Source organism: Carex rostrata, chromosome 34, assembly GCF_964058835.1.
Source record: "Carex rostrata chromosome 34, lpCarRost1.2, whole genome shotgun sequence".
NCBI lineage: Eukaryota > Viridiplantae > Streptophyta > Magnoliopsida > Poales > Cyperaceae > Carex > Carex rostrata.
In genome coordinates, this window is record NC_135951.1 from 4,086,817 (window position 1) to 4,107,841 (window position 21,025).

The 21,025-nt window shown below is 31.7% G+C and overlaps 1 protein-coding gene across 1 annotated transcript; it reads right to left on the reverse strand.

Moving 5' to 3' along the window:
* Positions 1-1,162: 1,162 nt before the first annotated feature.
* Positions 1,163-3,471, reverse strand: LOC144549207 (uncharacterized). The gene is made up of 6 exons (XM_078297938.1): positions 3,350-3,471; positions 2,991-3,247; positions 2,489-2,705; positions 2,221-2,405; positions 1,894-2,107; positions 1,163-1,674 (listed from the first exon to the last, which is right to left on the reverse strand). Exons 1-6 carry the CDS (start codon positions 3,372-3,374, stop codon positions 1,334-1,336), a joined length of 1,239 nt encoding a protein of 412 aa, XP_078154064.1. The 5' UTR covers positions 3,375-3,471; the 3' UTR covers positions 1,163-1,333.
* Positions 3,472-21,025: the final 17,554 nt, after the last annotated feature.

The window sequence follows — 21,025 nt, forward strand, 5'->3', positions numbered from 1 at the left end:
ATGCTCGGGGACGCGCTTTGGGATTGGTTCCAGTTTAGATTTGTAAATTTTTGCTCGGGGACGAATTCCGGGATTCGTTTTTGTTTTTAAAACAAAAAATTTAACTCATTTACAATGAAAGTTAAACACTTGAACGCAGTAGATTAAACGTTTTCATTTATATGTTTAAATTATACGATTGTTTCGCTGCATTTGGCGGTGCTTTTGTTAAATTTGTTTAACAGAGCGTTTTTCTCTTCATGCAGCGAAATTCTATACAATAAAGAAAGATTGATACTGTTGTTGCACTGTATGAAGTAAAACCTGATCTTTTTGTCTCTAATATTCTAGAAGGTTGGGGGACGCACACGGATACTTTGTTTGGGGTATAATTATCAGCTTCCTAAAAATAAATATGGGAATTTATAAAAGTAGTCTTTGTTGTAAAAAGATGTACAATTAGAAAGTTGACAGTAATAAATATATAAATAATTAGTGGTCAAAAGTGAGTAAATAATTTTTGGTATTATAAATAGTATTTATCGCATCACAGCAGAACAGTTAAAAAAATAGAGCTATGACCATATTGCGTCACTATAGCACGTTATAGCACCAATAGCATCATAGTTTTAATGATCCAAAAACACTGTAGTAGTGCTATAACGTGCTATTTAGAACCCTCATATTTGCTGATATTTGAGATAGAATCAGGAAAGTACAAATCAATGGATCATCTTCACACACAAAAAGCCGCTTCAATAGTTGCTGCATTGGATCCGTTTGACCCACTGGAATTTCCACTGGAGATATTCATTTTAGGGTGGAATGGAGATGGAAATTCCCGGGTATTATTAGCCTGGTTGAGTTGGCCCAAATTTACTCCATCAAACATCCCTGTGTAATGCTAGCTACATCTATTATATAAATATAAATCGGTATAATTATGAGAAATAAACAGACATGCTTAATTCATAATTAAATATACTTTTTTTTAGGATACCAACCATTAATTTGTAAAGGTGAACCAATAAGAAATTGAGCCCAATCCTCCTGGTAATTGTACCAGTAACAGTGTGTGTCATCCATTTTTGCACGAATTCTGAGCATTTACTGAAGATGCTCAAATTAATCCCTTTTACCTCCACATAAGCACAAGTCATTTAATTTAAACCAATTTAGCATATTTATCACATAACCTTAATAAGTTATCATATCCACAAGAGAAACAGTGTTTTAACACTGACACAAGCAAATTAAGTAAGATGTAGAGATTTAAAACAGCATTTGCATACAAATGTTTTGCCAAAACACTATAATTAGCCTACAACTCTACGAACACTATATATAAATATAATTACTCCATTTTAACCTTCTTAGCCTCCCGCTTCTTTTCCTTCTTCCTAGCACGCTTTCGTGCACTCTTGCTGGGTCCCACACCTGACAGGTTTTCTACTTTTATTTCCTCGCTTTGGCCCACACTAGACTTGACCGATGGAAGAGACTCCACTGAAACAATACTACTGTCCGCCACTTGTTTCGCTTTTAGATTAGTGCTAACTTGCTCCGGAGGGGTATTTACTTGATCAGGATTTGGGTTGGCACTAGGGTTAGATATCAAATTGACATCCAAAGAGGGCTGGAGTTCAATTTTGGATTGCATTGCCTGTAACATAAATTTTTTTGAAACAGGGTTTCCTGCAAATTTAAGAAAAAAAGATAAATAATTTATGTCATCAGATTTTAGGTCAAATCTTTGGAGGTACTTGTTTTCTTCTTTAGTATAATGTGTGCAATTCTTGTGTGTGCATATAGCAATCACTCACAAATGTAATTCATTTTTGCATGACACACTTAACCAAAAACAAATGTTTGTAGATATGTTAGATAGACCTACTAAGAAATTCATTTTTGTACCTAATATAGAATCAATGGCAACACGGGCAGCAGCCTGTTCGGCCTCTTTCTTACTCTTCATTAGTGGTCCATAGTACGTATTCCCTTCGAAAGAGACAGTGGATACAAATTTCAGTGGGGGCCCACTTTCCTGTGTGTAGATTTTATACACCGGCACATCCTGAATTCCTTTCTTATCTCCATATTCTTTTAGGATCGACTTAAATGTGTTATTCTGCATTCAACATATACCATATTTGTGTTCCATAAAATTTAAAAATTTCAAAAAAATTACATCCTATAAAATTCTTTTTTGCAAATGAAATAGTGTAAGAAGAGATAGTTTACCGCAATTAGACATTGCGGGAAAACGGGAGGATTCGCTTCTGTAACTTGTACAGGTTCCTGAGCAGAGTCAACTTGAGAGACAGCATCACAATCAGGGTTAGGGTTTGGGTTGGGGCCACTTTCAGCTGTCGCTGGCGCGAATTTTTTTATTACTTCTGACATCAAGCACCTTGTTTCAGAGTTCTCTGAAATATCAAATAGTCAAAAGTAATAAAAGATCAATTTGAAAAGCAAAAGTCTGAATTAAAAGAGATTAACAGATAATTACCTAAGAGAGAATTGATGACAAACCGTGCGGCATTTTGCTCAGCCTCTTTCTTACTCTTTGAAAGCGGGCCCACAAATGTTTTGTTATCAAGCTCAATTTCTGATACAAACACAGTGGAGGGCCCGCTCTCGGGAACTTTAGTGTTATACGAAGGCAAATCCAGCTGTCCTTTCCTCACACTATATTCATGGAGTATGGTTTTGCATAATTTGGAACCCTGTAATAATTCAATTAGCACATATTATACTGGTATGATATAACGAAGTCCTCATAGCTGGTTCATTATATATACTGGTATGATATAATGAACATTTACTAGAAGTAATTAATTAATAGACCTTGAGAAAAGAGATGGAAGGCACAATGATATATCCTGGTATGATATACCAGAGATATACTGGTATGATATATTGGAAAGAGAATCAACACACAAGTTATTAGCAATGATATGGCAATCCAACAAGTGCAAATATTATACTGGTATGACATACTGGTAAGATACCTGGAGAAAAGAGATGGAAGGCACATTGGGTTGGGTCTGAGTAGAAAGGCTCTCAAATGCCAACTTGGATATAAAATGCTCCGCATCTTTGCGGCGACTGAAGGTTTCAGGTGAGCTGAAAGATTGACCCGCCACATGAACAGTTGCACGGAAACACAGTTCATGCGGCAAACCTTGGCTTTCAAATTGGTAGTCTGGTTTGTCAAAGCCATGTGTTGTAGCATAGGTGATTAGCTTGCCTTTGTATAAATACATCTCTGTAATGAAAAATTATAGTAAATAAAATGGCATTAGCTCAATTTTGGAGCTAAATTGAATCTTAATTTGGAGAAGAAAACAGCCTAAAGAGAGAGATTTACTGGAAGAAGAAGAAGTCGCCTCCATTGCTCAGTAATTTTCTAGGTTTTTACCGCTTTGCTTCACCTTCTCTGAGTAAATGCTTTCACCTACAGTACCCACTACTATCTACTACGGAAATAAATCTCCTGTGATCCAAAGGAATTACAGAGACTTGTTAATTGAAATCGAACCTTTCATTTTTTTCGAGATTAGGGCACTTCAAAAATGAAAGGTTAGATTTGAAATAACAGGGACCACCAATTCATTAGACTGCAGCATATTTATTTCCGCATCTACTACCACTCGAATTCCTATCCTCTGAGATAACTCAAATTATGAGTTTAGATATAAACCGTCCGATTGTGATTAGACGGTTTACATGTAACCGTAGACGGTACGGTAGTGCAGAGGATTGTGGACTCACACTGTCTTTTCCGGTGTCACGAGCTTATCGTTTTACTTGTTATATAGGTTCAGATCCTCTCCAATCAAATGGAGACAACTGTTGGATCTGTATCGTTTATAATATAATGAACGGCTCTGATTACATCTAATTGAACAACGATTCAAACGACGGATTAAATGTTCCAAATTTGACTATTAATTGTATGCATGAAAAGTGAAAACGTTATTGTTTTTATAAGGAAATTACTTTGTATTAGTTTTATAAATGAAACATTATTTTTTTTCCTTTTTTCTTTATTTGCTTTATTCAAACAGTGGTGTAAATAATTGGGAATACTCAGACATAATCAGAAATAATTAGCCAATTATTAAAAAAATTAGTGACAATTTGATAGCTGTCAATGAATAATCGGTTGATTAATTGTCTATTTTCAAACGTTTTTTAAAGCATTGATATTTTAAACGATGCAGTAAATTGATTTATTATTTTTTATTCTCATTCCATAAGAAAAATTAATTCACCTATATATTGATTGCACCAAACAAATTATAAGAAAAAAATAGGAAATTAACTTATTAAACAAATAAGGAATTGTTAATAAAATAAAGTTGTATCTTATGATAAAGATCAGGCCAAAGTATTTCAATCGTTTGATAAAAATCAGACGGTCCAGATATTTTCAAGAAAATTGGTAGTTTGAAGATAACAGGGACCTGCAATACTTTTGGATCACAGCAGATTTATTTCCACATCTAGTACTACCCGAATTCGTTCCACTGAGTTACCTCAAATTTTAGGTTTAGATCTATGACGTCCGATTTAGATTTGGAATGGTCGGGATTCTGATCGGATGGTTTGGAGATAATCTCACAAGGTGCGTTAGTATAGAGGATGTGGATTCACACAGTCTTTTCCCCACTCACAGGTTCAGATCCTCTCCAATCAAATGGAGGGAACTATTGGATCTCTATCGTTAATTCTTCAATGGACGGCTCAGATTACTTCGAATCAAACAGGATTCAAACGATGCACTAAATGTTCCAAATTTGACTATTAATTGTATGCATTAAAACGTTATTGTTTTTATAAGGAAATTACTTTGTATTAGTTTTATGACTGAAAAATTATTTAATTATTTTGCTTTATTTCTTTATTTGACATGAAGTCACAAATATGTTATCTAAAACGAGTAAGCTTTATTCAAACAGTGGTGTAAATAACGGTATGTGCTCGTATGGTGACAAATGAATAGTTCAAATTTAGTTTGGCAGGGTTAAAAATTCGTGATTTAGATATAATTCGGATATAGTTCGGAAATGATTTGGTACAATAAAGAACCAAGAAAAAAACCCCAAAAAAAAATTCCGAAAAAAATTCACATTTTTCTCGCGAATAATTCGAATAATAATTTTTTTTTAGTTTTATTCAAAGTTCAGTTCGAAAACTGTCACACCCCAAATCGGGTATAACAGCCTGCCACGTATATTTATTAAAACATATACGTAAGGCAGTGGATCTTTTATATGCATTACCAATAGCACCATTACATATTAACCACAATCCCAATATTTAAGAAATTATCTGACATAATACGGCAAACTATATATTTTAGAAATGTCTCCCGCATCCTGTCAGTTATAACAACCCAAAACCTCAGTATTATGTGGTTATGCTGTCAGATGCAATCCAAAACCGTCTCTCCGTATCCGTGTAATAAACCTGAAAATAACCCAAAAGGTGGGGGGTGAGAAATAATATAAATATTATCTCCCAGTGCGAATTTGCCACAATCAGGCCACTGGACTTGCAATCAATCCATATCTAGAATTAAATCCTTGCAACTTAACATTAACAGTTCAGTTTATATATAAGTGAATGCAAATGCTCAATCACAGTATTCAATCGAATCTCAACTCACAGAATCTCAAATGAAGCTCAACAGAGATATATTTGGCTTAAACTCAGATTATTAGGTCTGGTATCACAAACAGATGATCCACCAACTTGTCACACAGGTGGCCACGCTAAACCCACACCTGCCGGTACTCAATACCATCCACTGACCCTCATCTGATGTGCTTAGGCTTATACCGTTAATTAAAGTCTGGTTCATAGTCAGATAATATTTCGTATGCAATAAACTCAGAATCGGTAATTCTCAACACATTAAATAAACCTGTCATTCCGGTCCCAGACTGGATATGACATCAATCAGACGTCTATTTATAGTCACCCATAATCACCGTCAGAATCAGAATCAGAATCAGATTTCCCCCTCCCAACCGGTACTGGGATTAGCGAGGGCCGTTCACCATATGCGCATAAGGATTCCGTAACCAAAGTCTAGTCATGACTCTAGACTTTGCAGAGCTCAATAGATTTCCATAAACATAAACTTGTAGTGACTCAACTATAGTTCAGAATAGGAGATTCATACAAACGGTAAACCATTCAAAATGATAGGTCAACAGTATCACAAAAATCCAGTTATAATTTGATTGGGCTATGCACATGATTCACACATCTCAAATAATGCAACAATTAGTTGTTCAACATGAAAAACAAATAATAATTTAATTCTAAAAATGTAATATCAAACAAATCCAGTAACCCCGCACCTGATATCGTAGGAAAAACAATGAACTCGTAAGCCGTACTACTTCGAAAAATTGCATCACATCTGTCTCGCCAATCTCTTTCATAATTAAGACGACGGATAGCAATAGCTTCTATTTACTTTCAATTAAACATATTACCAATTTCCCTTTTAATATTTCTCTCTTTTTCCATTATTTTTCCTCTCCCTTTCTCTGTTACCGTATTCTTCTCTCTCTCTTTTTTCATTTTATTTGTTTCCTTTTTCTCCTTCAGAGAATTGAAGAGAGGCAGATAGCATAGGGTAGTGAGTCGGTTAGAGGGTGATGCTTAATGGAGGAGAGCCGCGTGGCACAAAAGCCACGGTGTTCCTTTCTTTCTTTCTTTTTTTTAATATTGTTTTGCTTACACATTTTATAAAATAAACCCTCAAATTTTCTTAATTGATAACTAATCCAAAATTGTTTGAAAACATCTTTATTAAACACTTCCTTATAAAAAAATATTCATTATACAGTCGAATACCTTTTTTTTTAGATATCATAATTATTGGTGATTACTTCGAATTAGTAAAATTTATTCTATTAAATGTTATGTATTTACCTGAAAAATGTCCCTCATATATTCGTATATTATCATCACTTATTAATTTCATATTTGTATTTTACAGAATGTAACAAAAACATAAAAAAAAACGAATAAAACACGAATTAGACACTAGTTGTGTGACTATTTGTGCTTGTTGGACAGATATGGTACGTCGTCAAGCGATTAATTAGAAATAATTGAGAATAATAAGACATAATAAAAAATAATTAGCCTATTAATTAAGAAAATTCGTAACGATTTGATAACTGCGAACAACTCATTGGTGGATTAATTGTACGTTTCCGGACGTTTTTTAAAACATTAATTTCAAACGATGCAGTAAAGTTGATTTATTGTTTTTTATTATCATTCCATAAGTAAAAGGGTAAAATGTAAGCTTTGGTTCATGATCTTGTAAGTAAAATTAATTCACCTACATGCACGCAACAAATTACAAGAAAAAAATAGGAAATTAACTTATTAAAAAAAAATAAGGAATTGTTAATAAAATAAAATTGTATCCTGTGATAAGGATCAGGCAAATCCATTTTAATCGTTTCATCAAAATCAGATGATCCAAAGATTTTTGAGAAAATATATTGGTAGTTTGAAGATGCACGTGAGAACATACCAAATATTTTTAGTTAGAATTAAAAAAAAAAAAAAATCCGAAGTTAGTCTATATTTAAAAAAAAAAAAAAATCGTTATTATCGTCATAATAAATTTGTTAGAGCATCAATTCCACTTACAAAATAATTGCAAATGATGACAAATTAAGCAATTTCAATTTCAATTGAAAACCTGAAAACTTGAAAATGAATTGCTTAATTTATATAACAATATCTTTGAAAGTGTCATGTCAACTTATAATTCACAATTATAAGGAGATACAAATTTTAAAATTACAAAACTACTAGACACAAATAAAATTGTAAGATTAGAGATGATATAAAATATATTGAGTAATAATTACTAAGACAGCTGATATGGTAAAAAAAAAATGTTATTTGTACCAATTTTGAGGTTGAGAATCAACACTATATAATAATTAGACAAATAAAATAAAATAATAATAACCATAACAATCACAACAACAACAATATATAATAATCCCATCCATCATTTGTATAAAATAATTTATGGGCTCACTTCCTTGACATGACATTTATCCTCAATTAAAGGGAAAATTGATGATGCAAGTCAATTTTATGGACCCATTTAATTAATTACAAAGCAATATCCTCTAATTAATACTAATTAAGTCTACCAAACACTAATACAATAACACAAAATCAAACACTACCTCTCTCTCCATATATTTATCAGCTACACCCCCTCCTCCTCCTCCTCTCTCTCTCTCTCTCCATTTGTAAATCAAAATGCTAATCTTCTCAAATCACTTAATCACCAAATCAACACTGTTTCTTCTCCTCATAAACACATTGTTGCCATGTTACATGACACAAAGTTCATCCCCGGTGTGTCCCTACCCGTGTTTACCACCTCCGATCGGTGCCGCAATTAGCTACCCGCCACCTCCTCAATTTCCCGATTCTTCCAACTTGTATCCGCCTCCGCCGCCTCTAGGGGTGAATCCCGGGGACATGAATAATTATTACCCTCCTCCACCTCTGGGTACCACGCCGAATAATTATTTCACTCCACCTTCTCAGCCTTCTAATTACATGTACCCGGCACCGCCTCCGCCTAACCCTATATTGCCTTGGTTCCCCTTTTACTACAAGAACCCGCCACCGCCTCCAAGATCATCGGCTTATAGTTTGGCACGCACCGGTACAATTTTCGGCAATTCAATCACAGTGGTATTGTTAGGATTTTTCCTTGTGCATAATTAATAAATTAGCTTAAGAGAGTTTTATGCTAGTGTTTACTAGGTAGATTACTTTTGCCTCTTTTTTTAATTTTTCTTTTATCTTTGTTTTCTTTTAATTTTGTGGTGTTAAATATGTGGGTAGAAAGATGTAAGATTTACGGTTGTTGAAAACAAAATTGTTGGTTAAATTTACTTCAATATAAAATAGGGCCTCATTATTCCAATATAAAATCTAGAGTTCAATTTTATTTCCACCTAACAGAAAACATTATTGTACAATTTTATTATTATTTTTTGTGTGAAAACACTCGAAACAATCTTTTTTTTTTCAATATAAAATAGGGCCTCATTATTCCAATATAGAATCAAGATTTCAATTTATCTCCATCTTACACAATACATAGTTGTACATTTTTTTTTTGTGTGTGAAAAAAACTAGAAACAATCTGTGAATCCTAATTATTGAAATAACTCTTCAGCCAAAATAATTACAATTTACAAATGTGAAATGTCAATAAATTAGGTACTTGTCTAAATAAATAAATTGTAGGGTTGGGTAAGGTGTTGAAATCATAGGAAATTGAGGTGTCAAAATCAGAATTAAAAGCTGCTTCTATCTTTGGCGTTATTGCAAATAACTTTTCATATATATATATATATATATATATATATATATATATAGCTGTGCTGGACTTCTCCATGCCTCTCAAGAAATCATGTAGGCCTCACATTTCTATCTTTGAAATGGACGGCCATGATTGAAATTAGACCTCTCCCGGGCTTTCCGGATTGTGTCGGATCTGGCTCCGGGTTTTGAAATAACACCCGTTATTAATTAGGCTTATTATTAATCCGGTATTTAAGCAAAGAAAGAAAGGTTACGCTTGTTTAGTTGCTACTTAAATTCAATATTTTAAGATTAAATTCATATAGGATAATTATTTGTGGATGTTAAAAACATTTGGGTGGCTAATTAATCCTCAATTTTACTAAAAATAAAAAATTTCATAAGGTGTCTTAAGTTATTCTTATTTAAATTGAAACTTGTTTCTTGATTTGTTATGGTTTAAATTATTAACTAATGAGCAGAGAAAACTTGAAAATTTAAAAATTTAAAAAATTGGAAAATAAAATGATTCTTGATTTGTTACAATTTCTTATTATATAATTACATATTTACTATTATAAATTCTAACAACTCACATATTTATTCAATATAACTTAAATATATAATAAATATATACTAAAAATTCAAACTAATTATGTTTACAATTTTATAATTGTTGAAGCGCATAATTTCAAAAATTCGTCTATATGCGATCTGGAAATTCAACGCTGAGCATCCTTCCGAAAAAAAAATAATAAATCAGAATCCTTGCAGGATCTAGACACTAAACTCCTTAATAAGAATGAGAGATACTAAAAATTCAAACTAATTATGTTTGCAATTTTAAAAACTACAACTAATCAATTTTAAAAACTACAACTAATCAGTGATTAATTGCAACTGGACCTATTTCTCTATACCCACCGCTCTGACAGTGGATCACCATCTCCTTCGAACCCAATTGCAAAAAAAACCTTCGTCATATCTTCTCTTATCACCTCGTTTAAGCAGCTACCGCAACCGCTAATACTATTACAAATAACATACAAACATGTATGTCAAATAAAATTAAAACAAAATGGAGGCTATAAAAGTTGTGGATTAATTCCTCTTTCATTTTGAAATTTGTAGGTAGCCCAACTTCCAATCAGCTCCAAAAATCAAGGCCACTAATTGCAATTTTTCAAAAATATTTGGTTCCTGACAAGGTCTTGTATGCTAATATATAACTGCACAAAAATCAATTACAATTTTGTATGTTTTTATGAAGGAATCACAAAAAAAAAAAATATTGATCTTTGAATAATGTTAATTATAGAACCAAAGAGTATTGAAGGAAGAGTGTAATTCTCATTTTTTATGAACAATGGTTTTCATGAAATTAAATTCATGATAAAATTATATATGAAGAATTATGAGAGAAGCCTAGCTAGCAGAATGCCCTAACCAAAACCTGATACGACTTGGAGACGCTTAACAGGGGTACTGGCAGCTGAGGCCCACCTGTCAATGGAAGTCAGATACCAAAGAAAAGCTTATATTTCCCCTTTTAATTACTTGTACTTATAAGAACGAGAATAGAAAGTAATAAATCAACTTAAAAAGATAACATATTTCTAACTTTATGAAAAAAAAGAAACAAATAAATATAATGATTTCATTGCTTTACTTAAAACACAAATACACAAAAACCTTTTTATGCATACAATTAATTCTTATTTAAAAAAACCATGATATGCCACTAATAGTCAAATTTATTGATTAAAAAAAAAATTGTGAACGTCTGGACTATACTGGAGTTGTTATGAAATTGGAACATATTTTCTACATGCTTCTTTTGAAAGGTGATTAGAAGTAATCTGAGCTGTCCATTGTAGAATGGACGATAGAGATGCAATAACTCCCTACATTGAACATTGAAGAGGTGTGAAGTACAAAGTGAAAGCATTTACACATTGAAGAGTGCGTATCCTCTGAGATATCTCAACTTTTGCGTGACCGACGTGTCCGGTGCCTATTCGGGGGTGATGTAGGGAGTCAGTATTGTGTGCTTTGAGATTCGTGCAAAACGTACTTAAACGGTTGAGATTTTCCATAAAATCATGCAAAGTTTGAGATATCTCAGAGGATACCAATTCCACATTGAAGAGGTTTGCCGCATGAACCATGTTTCCGTGCAACTGTTCATGTGGCGGGTCAAACTTTCACCTCACCTGTAATCTTTATTTGCTTTTCAAATTGATATCCTTTTAATTTCTTCTATCTTTTTCTTTAGTATAAAGTCTTTTTTTTTTCTTTACAATTGTTGCAGAATTCACTCTATTAATACATATGATTCATTTATTTATTTTAATTTGTTTTTAGTTTGTGTTGACATTTGAGACGATTTAGATGAATTTATCAAAATATATTTGCAAACAAATATTTATATTTATTTAGCATATTTTTTCTTTTTTTTTAGATATGTAGAAAATCACATGATCTAAAGATTCTAGATTATATCCGAAAGGAATGATTTTTTACCTATCCAGAAAAATAGTAAAAGATTTAAGAAAAAAATGTAAAATTTGATTTGTAAGTACATTTTTATATGAAGATCACGTTGAGCGGTTAAAAATGACTGTTCGGATTTTTTTTTTTTAATTTCTACAATAATTTTTATTGACCAGATAAATTTCTCATATAATTTTTTTTTTTCATATTGAATCTCAGCAACCAAACTATTTAAAATTATTACTGATTTGATATATAAATAATTTACATAACTGAAAAAAAAGAATAAGTCTATAATCCAATTGTGAATTCAAGATACATTTGAGATTTGATTTTTATTCCTACAGGGAAATTAACTGCGAAATTATGCAATAATCCAACTATAAATCCAATAAGATAAAATAAGATATTGCTTTGATTTGACAAATTAATTAAAGGTTGTAGAACGATGCAGAGAAAACTAAAATCCAACCCAATCCATTCTTATTTCTTAATTTTAATTTGTCCACCTCATCTTATCGAACGATCACAGTTAATTATCTATTTTTATAGGAGAAATCTAAGATTGATTGATTCACCATTTACGACCCAAAAAAGAAATATACAGCTACAAATTAATGCCAGCCAGAACAATATATGTGTGTGTATATATATATTCTACCTAAATTAATTGTAGATTTTTCTCTCTCTCGATCGATGGAGCGTGCACAAAGGCTCTTTCTCTCATTCTTTTTGCTCATTGTACTGCTCAGTTCATCTGGTATAATTTAATTTAATTAATTAATTATATTTTTTCTTCATTATTTATTACCATTATTACCAGCGTCAGCCTTACATATAGGACTGCAAACGAATCAAACCAAATCAAACATATCCTAGTTTGAGTTTGAGTTTTAATCAGATTCTAACCGAATTGGTTAATTTGATTTGTTTCAGAGCGAATTTTTTTTTTTTTGATATCCAGGTAGTGACTACCAGGTGTACAGTAATAGATGTGATTACAATTTCAAAAAGTTAAAAAAGAAAATCATACTAAATGAAATATACAATCTTTGATCTCAACGACTAAGCAGTGAACCCCTGCAACACTTCAACCACATTTCAGTTTCTTCTTTGATATCCTGTGCCAATAGTCATGGAGGTTTCCATTGACGACCAAAAATTATTGCATTTCGTTGCTTCCATACCCCCCCCCCCCCCCCCCCCAAAGAACAACCATAATACGAGTCATCCATACCCATTTAGGTTCTTTGATCAGTACCTTATATCGGCTCCAAGAGACTTCCACAAGCTATCTACGCGATACATCTAATTGCACTACATATTTTTTTGGCAACCACCAACAGTTATGAATTAGTTTTTTTCATGCGAAACAAAATTTATGCAGTTTCCTTTTACCTTTTAGGAAGTTACACTGATGAATTACGGACCAGCTCAAAATTCCCTTACCTTTTACCAAAATTCCTTACCTAGTCATATGAAACTTATTTCTATAGTTACTTTGTTATGCTATTGAAGCATTTTCCTATTATAAGTAATCATTATCATTATCTAAATAGTTTACTAACCAATTTCGAATAAACTATATATATTACTCAGTTTGAGTTTGAGTTTGAATAAGATTTATTACGTACTAATTATTACCTTAATATATAATTATTGTAATGAATTAATTAAATAGAAATGGGGGTTGCACCGGTGGAGGCTATTTATTTATGTGAGCGATCGAGCGTCCTGCATCCAAAGATGCCTCCAAAGAGGCTTCCAAAGAGGCTTCACTGGGAGCCACTGCGCTCAAATTGGTTCTTCCAAGCAATTAAACTATGGAAAGTGCATATGCACCGTGGACTGTCCTTCCAAGGAGAATTGTCCATTGTGCAATTAATCCTATTAGACATTCAATTATACATTAATTGAATTATATAATTTGAATCAAAAATATTGAACTGCATGCTTCTATTGATCGATATTTGTGTGTATATATATGTGTGTGTGTGCACAGTGTACTGTTCATTTACTATCTATTGATATTTGTGTGTATATATATCGATGATGATTAAATATGATATCTTCTTTATTTTTTAACAGAGGCCTAACTTGACTGAGCTAATTAATTATATTGGTTTTTTTTTTTGAATTATATTTGTACATGTTCATTTTTGAATCCTGTTTATAATTTTTTAAGATAGCTAGATAGCTAGCATGCATGCATACATGAATGTAGCACTTTTCTCCATCATTTTTTTATTAATATCCAACATTAAAATAAAACTAATAGTAATGCTCACGATATTTAATTTTTTTTAAAAATGTCCAGGCCACCGAATTTCGGACTGGCTGAATTCTTTTCTGAACCGCCGGCTGAGTAATATAATTTTCTTTTTTATTTCTTAGGTTTCTGTCATAAAAATCTAATCGAAATTCATATATAACTATATGAGCATCAAATTTTCAACAAAATGTACATTGTAGGAATTATGACTGAAGTGAATTATGATGTCATCATCACTAAATATTATCCTTTCTTATAAGATGCACAGTGAATTAGTTTCTTATTTAATATGAAATGTCATATCTATTATAAAACATGTTACATTTTAAAGATTTAATCATAAACATGTTAATCATGAGTTTAAAACTCGGTGTGATTTCAATTTTCAAAACCAACCAACGATGAATCTCTGGTGATTAATTGTTTCATCGATGTTCGGATCAAGAACGAAATGAATTATAACTTTTACTCTAAATTTGATGTGGGCTTGATTCGGATTGGATTTGATTGGGATTGACTTGGATTTATTTGGGTTGACATGGTTTTGATTTCCAGGCGGGAAGACATGGTTTTGATTGCAATTTGACGTTGTTATGTGCTAGGTGAGGACGGGCCTAAAGACAGACAACCTATGGACCTTTATGTTAAAAAAAACAAGCAGAACAATAACCTTTATTTGCTATTAAACTATGAATTATTTTGTTGCTCCAATAGCAAAATCACATTGTTGTTTGTTATTAAATTATGAATTATTTTTTCTTTTATTAGAAAAGTCACATTATGGATTATTTTGTTGTTTTGTACCGTCTATGTGATGTGCTTGAATATGGATGGACCAGCGGTTATGGGAAGACCAGGCAAGCCCATGGACAAGGCCAGGGGAGGCAAGGATATACATGCATGAGCTTGAGGGAAAAACCCATAAATAGACTAGATATAGATTTTCAAGATCATCAGATTGGACTAGACAGGTGTACCATCAGTTTTTAACAGACAAACCATGTAGGCATGAACTTAGCAATATACCTGTAGACTAAGCCCATTGCCATCCCTAATATGGGTGGATTGGGAATTAAGGATCTCTACTCCATGAACCATGCTATGGTAATGAAAATTAGATTTTTTTTTGTAAATATTAATAAAATATTCGGTAAAACATCATTCCTTTGGGATATAGTCTAGAATATTTAAATCAAGTAATTTTCTACAAATCTAAAAAATAGAAAAAATATTCTACATATATATAAATTTTGATTTCCAAATATATTATGATATGAATATCATGTTCAAATACTCATCTAAATCGTCCGAGACATTAACACAAACTAAAAAAAAAGAATCATATGTATTTAATAATGAATTCTGCAACAATTTTAAACAAAAAAAATACTTTATAATACCGGAGAAAAAGAAGAATTTTTTAAATAATAATTAGTACTTCTCTACAAAACATATATATTTTAAATTTCATATATATTTCGAGGAACATTATATTTACCGTCTCGAACTAAAATAAATGCATAAACTTTAGTCCAAATTTCATTTCTTTGAAATAAGTAATTGTTAGCAAATTCTGAGCATTTTCGCACAAATTCTGAGCATTTACTGGTGGATAATTTTTGCACAAATTCTGAGCATTTACTGAAGATTTACAAATATTATTTGTTTCTTCAAAAATAAAAGGATCACAATATTTTATGTATTTATCTAGAATTAAGTGACTTTTGAACCGAGGTGCCCCTGGATCCAGAGAATAATTTTCCAAAAAGAAGACTTAAATCCGGAGAATTATTTTCCGGATTGAACATATTAATAAATGCAGAATGTTAGATTTTATATTTTTTTGAATATTAATAAAAATTTCGGAATATATTACCTATCCAAAAAAAAGTAAAAGATGTAAGTATATTTTCATATGAAGATCACGTTGAGCAGTTAAAAACGATTATCATAGCCTTTGTGCACGACAAGGAGCAATTGGCCGGAGGAGATTAAAATCGACTGTCATCTCTAGCTCATTTAATCGATCGATCACAATTAATTATCTATTTTTAGAGGAGGAGATTAAGATTGATTGATTCACCATTTACGACCAAAGAAAGCAATATAAAGCAATTAATTGTCGATTTTTCTCTCGATCGATGGAGCGTGCACAAAGGCTCTTTCCCCTATTCTTTACGCTAATTCTACTGCTCAGTTTATTTGGTTTAATTTAATTTAATTAATTTATTATATTTTTCTTCATTTTTTTATTATCATTGTTACCAGCACCAGCCTTACACACACAGATATATATATATATCCTAATTGTTACCTTAATAATTTCTGTAATTAATTAAACAGAAATGGGGCCCGCACCGGTGGAGGCTACGGCTTATCGTTTGCAACAGAGCAAACTATACCCACAATGCTCGAGGCGACGTCCCACAGACCCTCGATGCGTTGCTATGTGCTTCCGCGAAGGCTTCACTGGCGGCGACTGCCACGAGATTGTTTCGAGCCTTCCATGTATGTGCTCTGTGGAAATATGATATTGTAGAAAAAGAAAATTCATTGCTTCCATTGATATTTGTAGAAAAAATGAACAAAGCTTCAAATGGTACTAATTCCTATTTCAAGTTCTCTTGGTATATATATGTGCACAATGTACTGTTTATTTACTATTTATTTCATGTAACAAAAGGAACATATATATGTTTTTATTGATCACTTGATTAAATCTTGACCTTTAGATTGATCGGTCGATGATGATTAATTATGCATGAGATCTTCATTTATTTTTTAACAGAGACCTAACTTGACTGATCTAATTAATTTGGTTAATTAATTATACTGGTTTTTGTTTTGAATTATTATATTGGATGTACATGTACATGCTCATTTTTTTCTTTTTCTAAGTACCAATTAATGGTTTATTTGTATTATACCAATTAATTAATTATGTACGTGCATCAATAATAATAAAGATTATAAGTAATATTATATTATTCATTTTTGTCTGTTAACTCATGTCATTATTAATTAATTTGAATCATGTTTATTATTTTTTTAGATAGCTAGCTAGCATATATGCATGCATATATACATGAACGTAGCACTTTAATTTCTTCGTCATTTTATTAATATCCAACATTAAAATAAAATTAATAGAAATGCTCATGATTTTTGAATAATTTTAAAAATGTCCAATACATCGAGCTTCTCAGCGGCTGAATTCTTTTCTGGGCCGCCGACTGAATAACATATATATTTTTTATTTCTTAGGTTTTTGTCATAAAAATCTAATCGAAATTCATATATAACTATATGAACATCAAATTTTCGACAAAATGTACATTGTAGGGAATTATGATTGAAGTGAATTATAATGTCATCAACTAAATATTATCCCTTCTTACAAGATGCACAGTGAATTAGTTTCTAATTTAATATGAAATGTCATATCTATCATAATTCATGTTACATTTTAAAGATTTATCATAAATATGTTATGTATCTCTTATATAGATAGGCTAAGTTTAAAACTCGGTGTGATCGTTTCATCGATGTTCGGATCAAGAACGAATTGAATTATAACTCTTACTCTAAATTTGATGTGGGCTTGATTCGGATTGGAATTTGGTTCATTTGGATTTGATTGGGATTGACATGATTTTGATTTCCAGGCGGGAGATCGGTTTTAATCAAGGGGTTTTTACAAGATCTGCCTATCTATTACATGACTACTGATTGCCTTCCCAACCAGGTACAAGGGAAACCAGAATGAAAGGTTCATGGTGAAAGGTTATGGATGTGTTATAGTGTAACAATTCAGTTCATCAGTTTGTTTATTATTTGAAAATCAAAATTCATGTGTAAATTAAATTACAATATTAATATAGAGTTTATCACTAGACGTGTAGCGGATATCTTCGTTTATTTTTTTCAGCAGTGGCCTTTTTTTTGCTTCTTTTCTATATCAGATATACGCACCAGCGATAGCAGTTGTGTTGCTATTAGTATCCACATGAACATGTTAACAAACTACTGTAATTTGATATGCTAGTACCAAACTGACAGCTCTTTCTTTTCTCTCTTTATCTCTCTCGTTTTCTGAAATGAAGTAAAAAGATCACTGCATATTTATAAAACATATGCACCAGTTCAGATGCACTTGTATAATCGCACCACTTTAGAGAGACTTATATATTCAGAGATTATAGCAAATCACTCGATCCAGAATATATCCAGCCTAATATTTTAATATATTAATTAGACCCAAATCATTTCACTTGTAGAACATTTCTTACACATAATTAACCTATGTGGCACTGGCATGGAACAAAATAACAGCACCAAAGGGTATGGGTGAATTCGGAATTAAGGATCTCTACTCAATGAACCGTATTATATATGGTAATGAATTTTTTTTTTAATATTAATAAAAATTTCGGTAAGAAATCATTCCTTTCGGATATAGTACTCTCGAATTTTTAAATCATGTGATTTTCTACATATCTAAAAAAATAGAAAAAAAAGTCTACATATATATAAATTTTGGTTTCCAAATATATTTTGATATGAATATCATGTTCAATACTCATCGATCTAAATCGTCAATGCAAACCTAAAAAAAATGAATCATATGTATTTAATAAAGAATTCTGCAACATTTTTAAAGAAAACAAAAATACTTTATACTGGAGAAAAAGAAGAATTTTTAAAATAATAATTAGTACTTCTCTACAAAACATATTTTAATTTCATATTTGGAGGACCATTTGCCGTCTCGAACTAAATAAATGCATAAACAATCGTTTAGTCCAAATTTCATTTCTTTGAAATAAGTAATTGTTAACAAATTCTGAGCATTCACTGGTGGATAATTTTTGCACAAATTCTGAGCATTTACTGAAGATCCACAAAATTTTGTTTTTAAAAAAAATAAAAGCATCACAATATTTTATGTATTTATCTAGAAGTGACTTTTAAACCGAGGTGCCCCTGGATCTGGAGAATAATTTTCTGGAAAGAAGGCTTGGATCCGGAGAATTATTTTCCGAATTGGACAGATTTCAAATTCTCTCGAATTTAGATGCAGAGTGTTAAATTTTGTATTTTTTGAATATTAATAAAATTTTTGGGATATATAGCACCTATCCAAAAATAAAAAATAAAAGATCTTAAAAAATGTAAAATTTCATATGTATATTTTCATGAAGATAATGTTGAGCAGTTGAAAACGACTATTCGGAATTTTAAAAATGACTGTCATCTCTGGCATGTAACCCAGCCTTTGTGCATGATAAGGAGCAATTGAAGGACATTTCATCGATTGATGACAATTAATTATCTATTTTTATAGGAGGAGATGATTTATTCACCATTTACGAACCAGAAAAGCAATATACAGCTAAAATACCAGCCAATCCACTACATATATGTCTGTGTGTGTGTGTGTCTATATATATATATATTAATTGTAGATTTTTAATTATCTCTCTCTCGATCGATGATGGAGCGTGCACAAAGGCTCTTTCCCCTATTCTTTATGCTAATTCTACTGCTCAGTTTATCTGGTTTAATTTAATTTAATTAATTTATTATATTTTTCTTCATTTTTTTATTATCATTGTTACCAGCACCAGCCTTACACACACACACACATATCCTAATTGTTACCTTAATAATTTCTGTAATTAATTAAACAGAAATGGGGTCCGCTCCGGTGGAGGCTGCGTCTCTTCGTTGGCGACAGAGCAAAAGGTACCCACAATGCTCGAGTCAACGTCCCACAGACCCTGGATGCGATGCTACGTGCGTCCGCGAAGGCTTCATTGGTGGCGACTGCCACGATTTTGATTCAGGCATTGAATGCCTGTGCTTGGAAACATGATATTTGCAGAACAAAAAAATCATTGTTTCTATTGATTTTTGTAGAAAAAATGAACAAGGCTTCAAATAGAGCCGTTGGTACTAATTCCTGTTTGAAGTTATCTTGGTATATATGTGCACAGTGCACCGTTTATTTACTATCTATTTCATGTAACGAAAGGAAAATATGTTTTTTTTTCACTTGATTAAATTTTAGAGGTCTTCTTTAATGATCTTTTAATATTTAAGGGTTATTTATTTGTCAAGTTTTCAGTTTTAATATTATGTTGTTTCATAAAAAGCTTTTGTCACTTGTTTATTCTGTTGTCGAATTTTCTATTTGTTATTACATACAAAAATGTGTTTTACAAAAGAGGAGAACAACTATTTAAGTAAAAATGAGAATAGAGAAACACATACCTCACAAGAATTAGTTTTTTCAATCTTTCTAAACCCAACACCGAATAAAATACAAAACAACATATAATACGTTTTATTTGTGAATAAAACATGTATAAAACGCAAATCACGAATTATTCGCGAATAAAACACGAAATTATTTTTTAAAAATTTTTGCTTTAATTTTTTTAAGGGGTTTTCTTGGTTCTTTTGTCCTCTTTATAGTACCGAATCATTTCCGAATTATACCCGAATTATTTCCAAATCACAAAATTTTGACTCTGTCGAACTGAATTCGGACTATTCATTTATGAGTATGGTAATGAGCAACCCAAAATTAACATTATTAGATGATTACGGTAGCTCTTGGTTGGACCGCCACAAGATATCTAACCGTACCTCCAAAATCTGACACTTTTCTGTGAAATAATCATGAATCATGAAATTAGATGATTATTTCACAGCAAAAGTGTCAGCTTTTGGATGATTATTTCACTGCACCCGGTGCTGTCACAGAAGATGCACCGAGAATGGCCATAAGGTCTGACAAGGACGAGCCGGGGGTGCTGGTCAACAAGTTGGAAGATAAGGTTAAGGATGCGGCTGACTAAGCTGGGCCCATTAAACTAGCTTGGTAAACCTGATCTC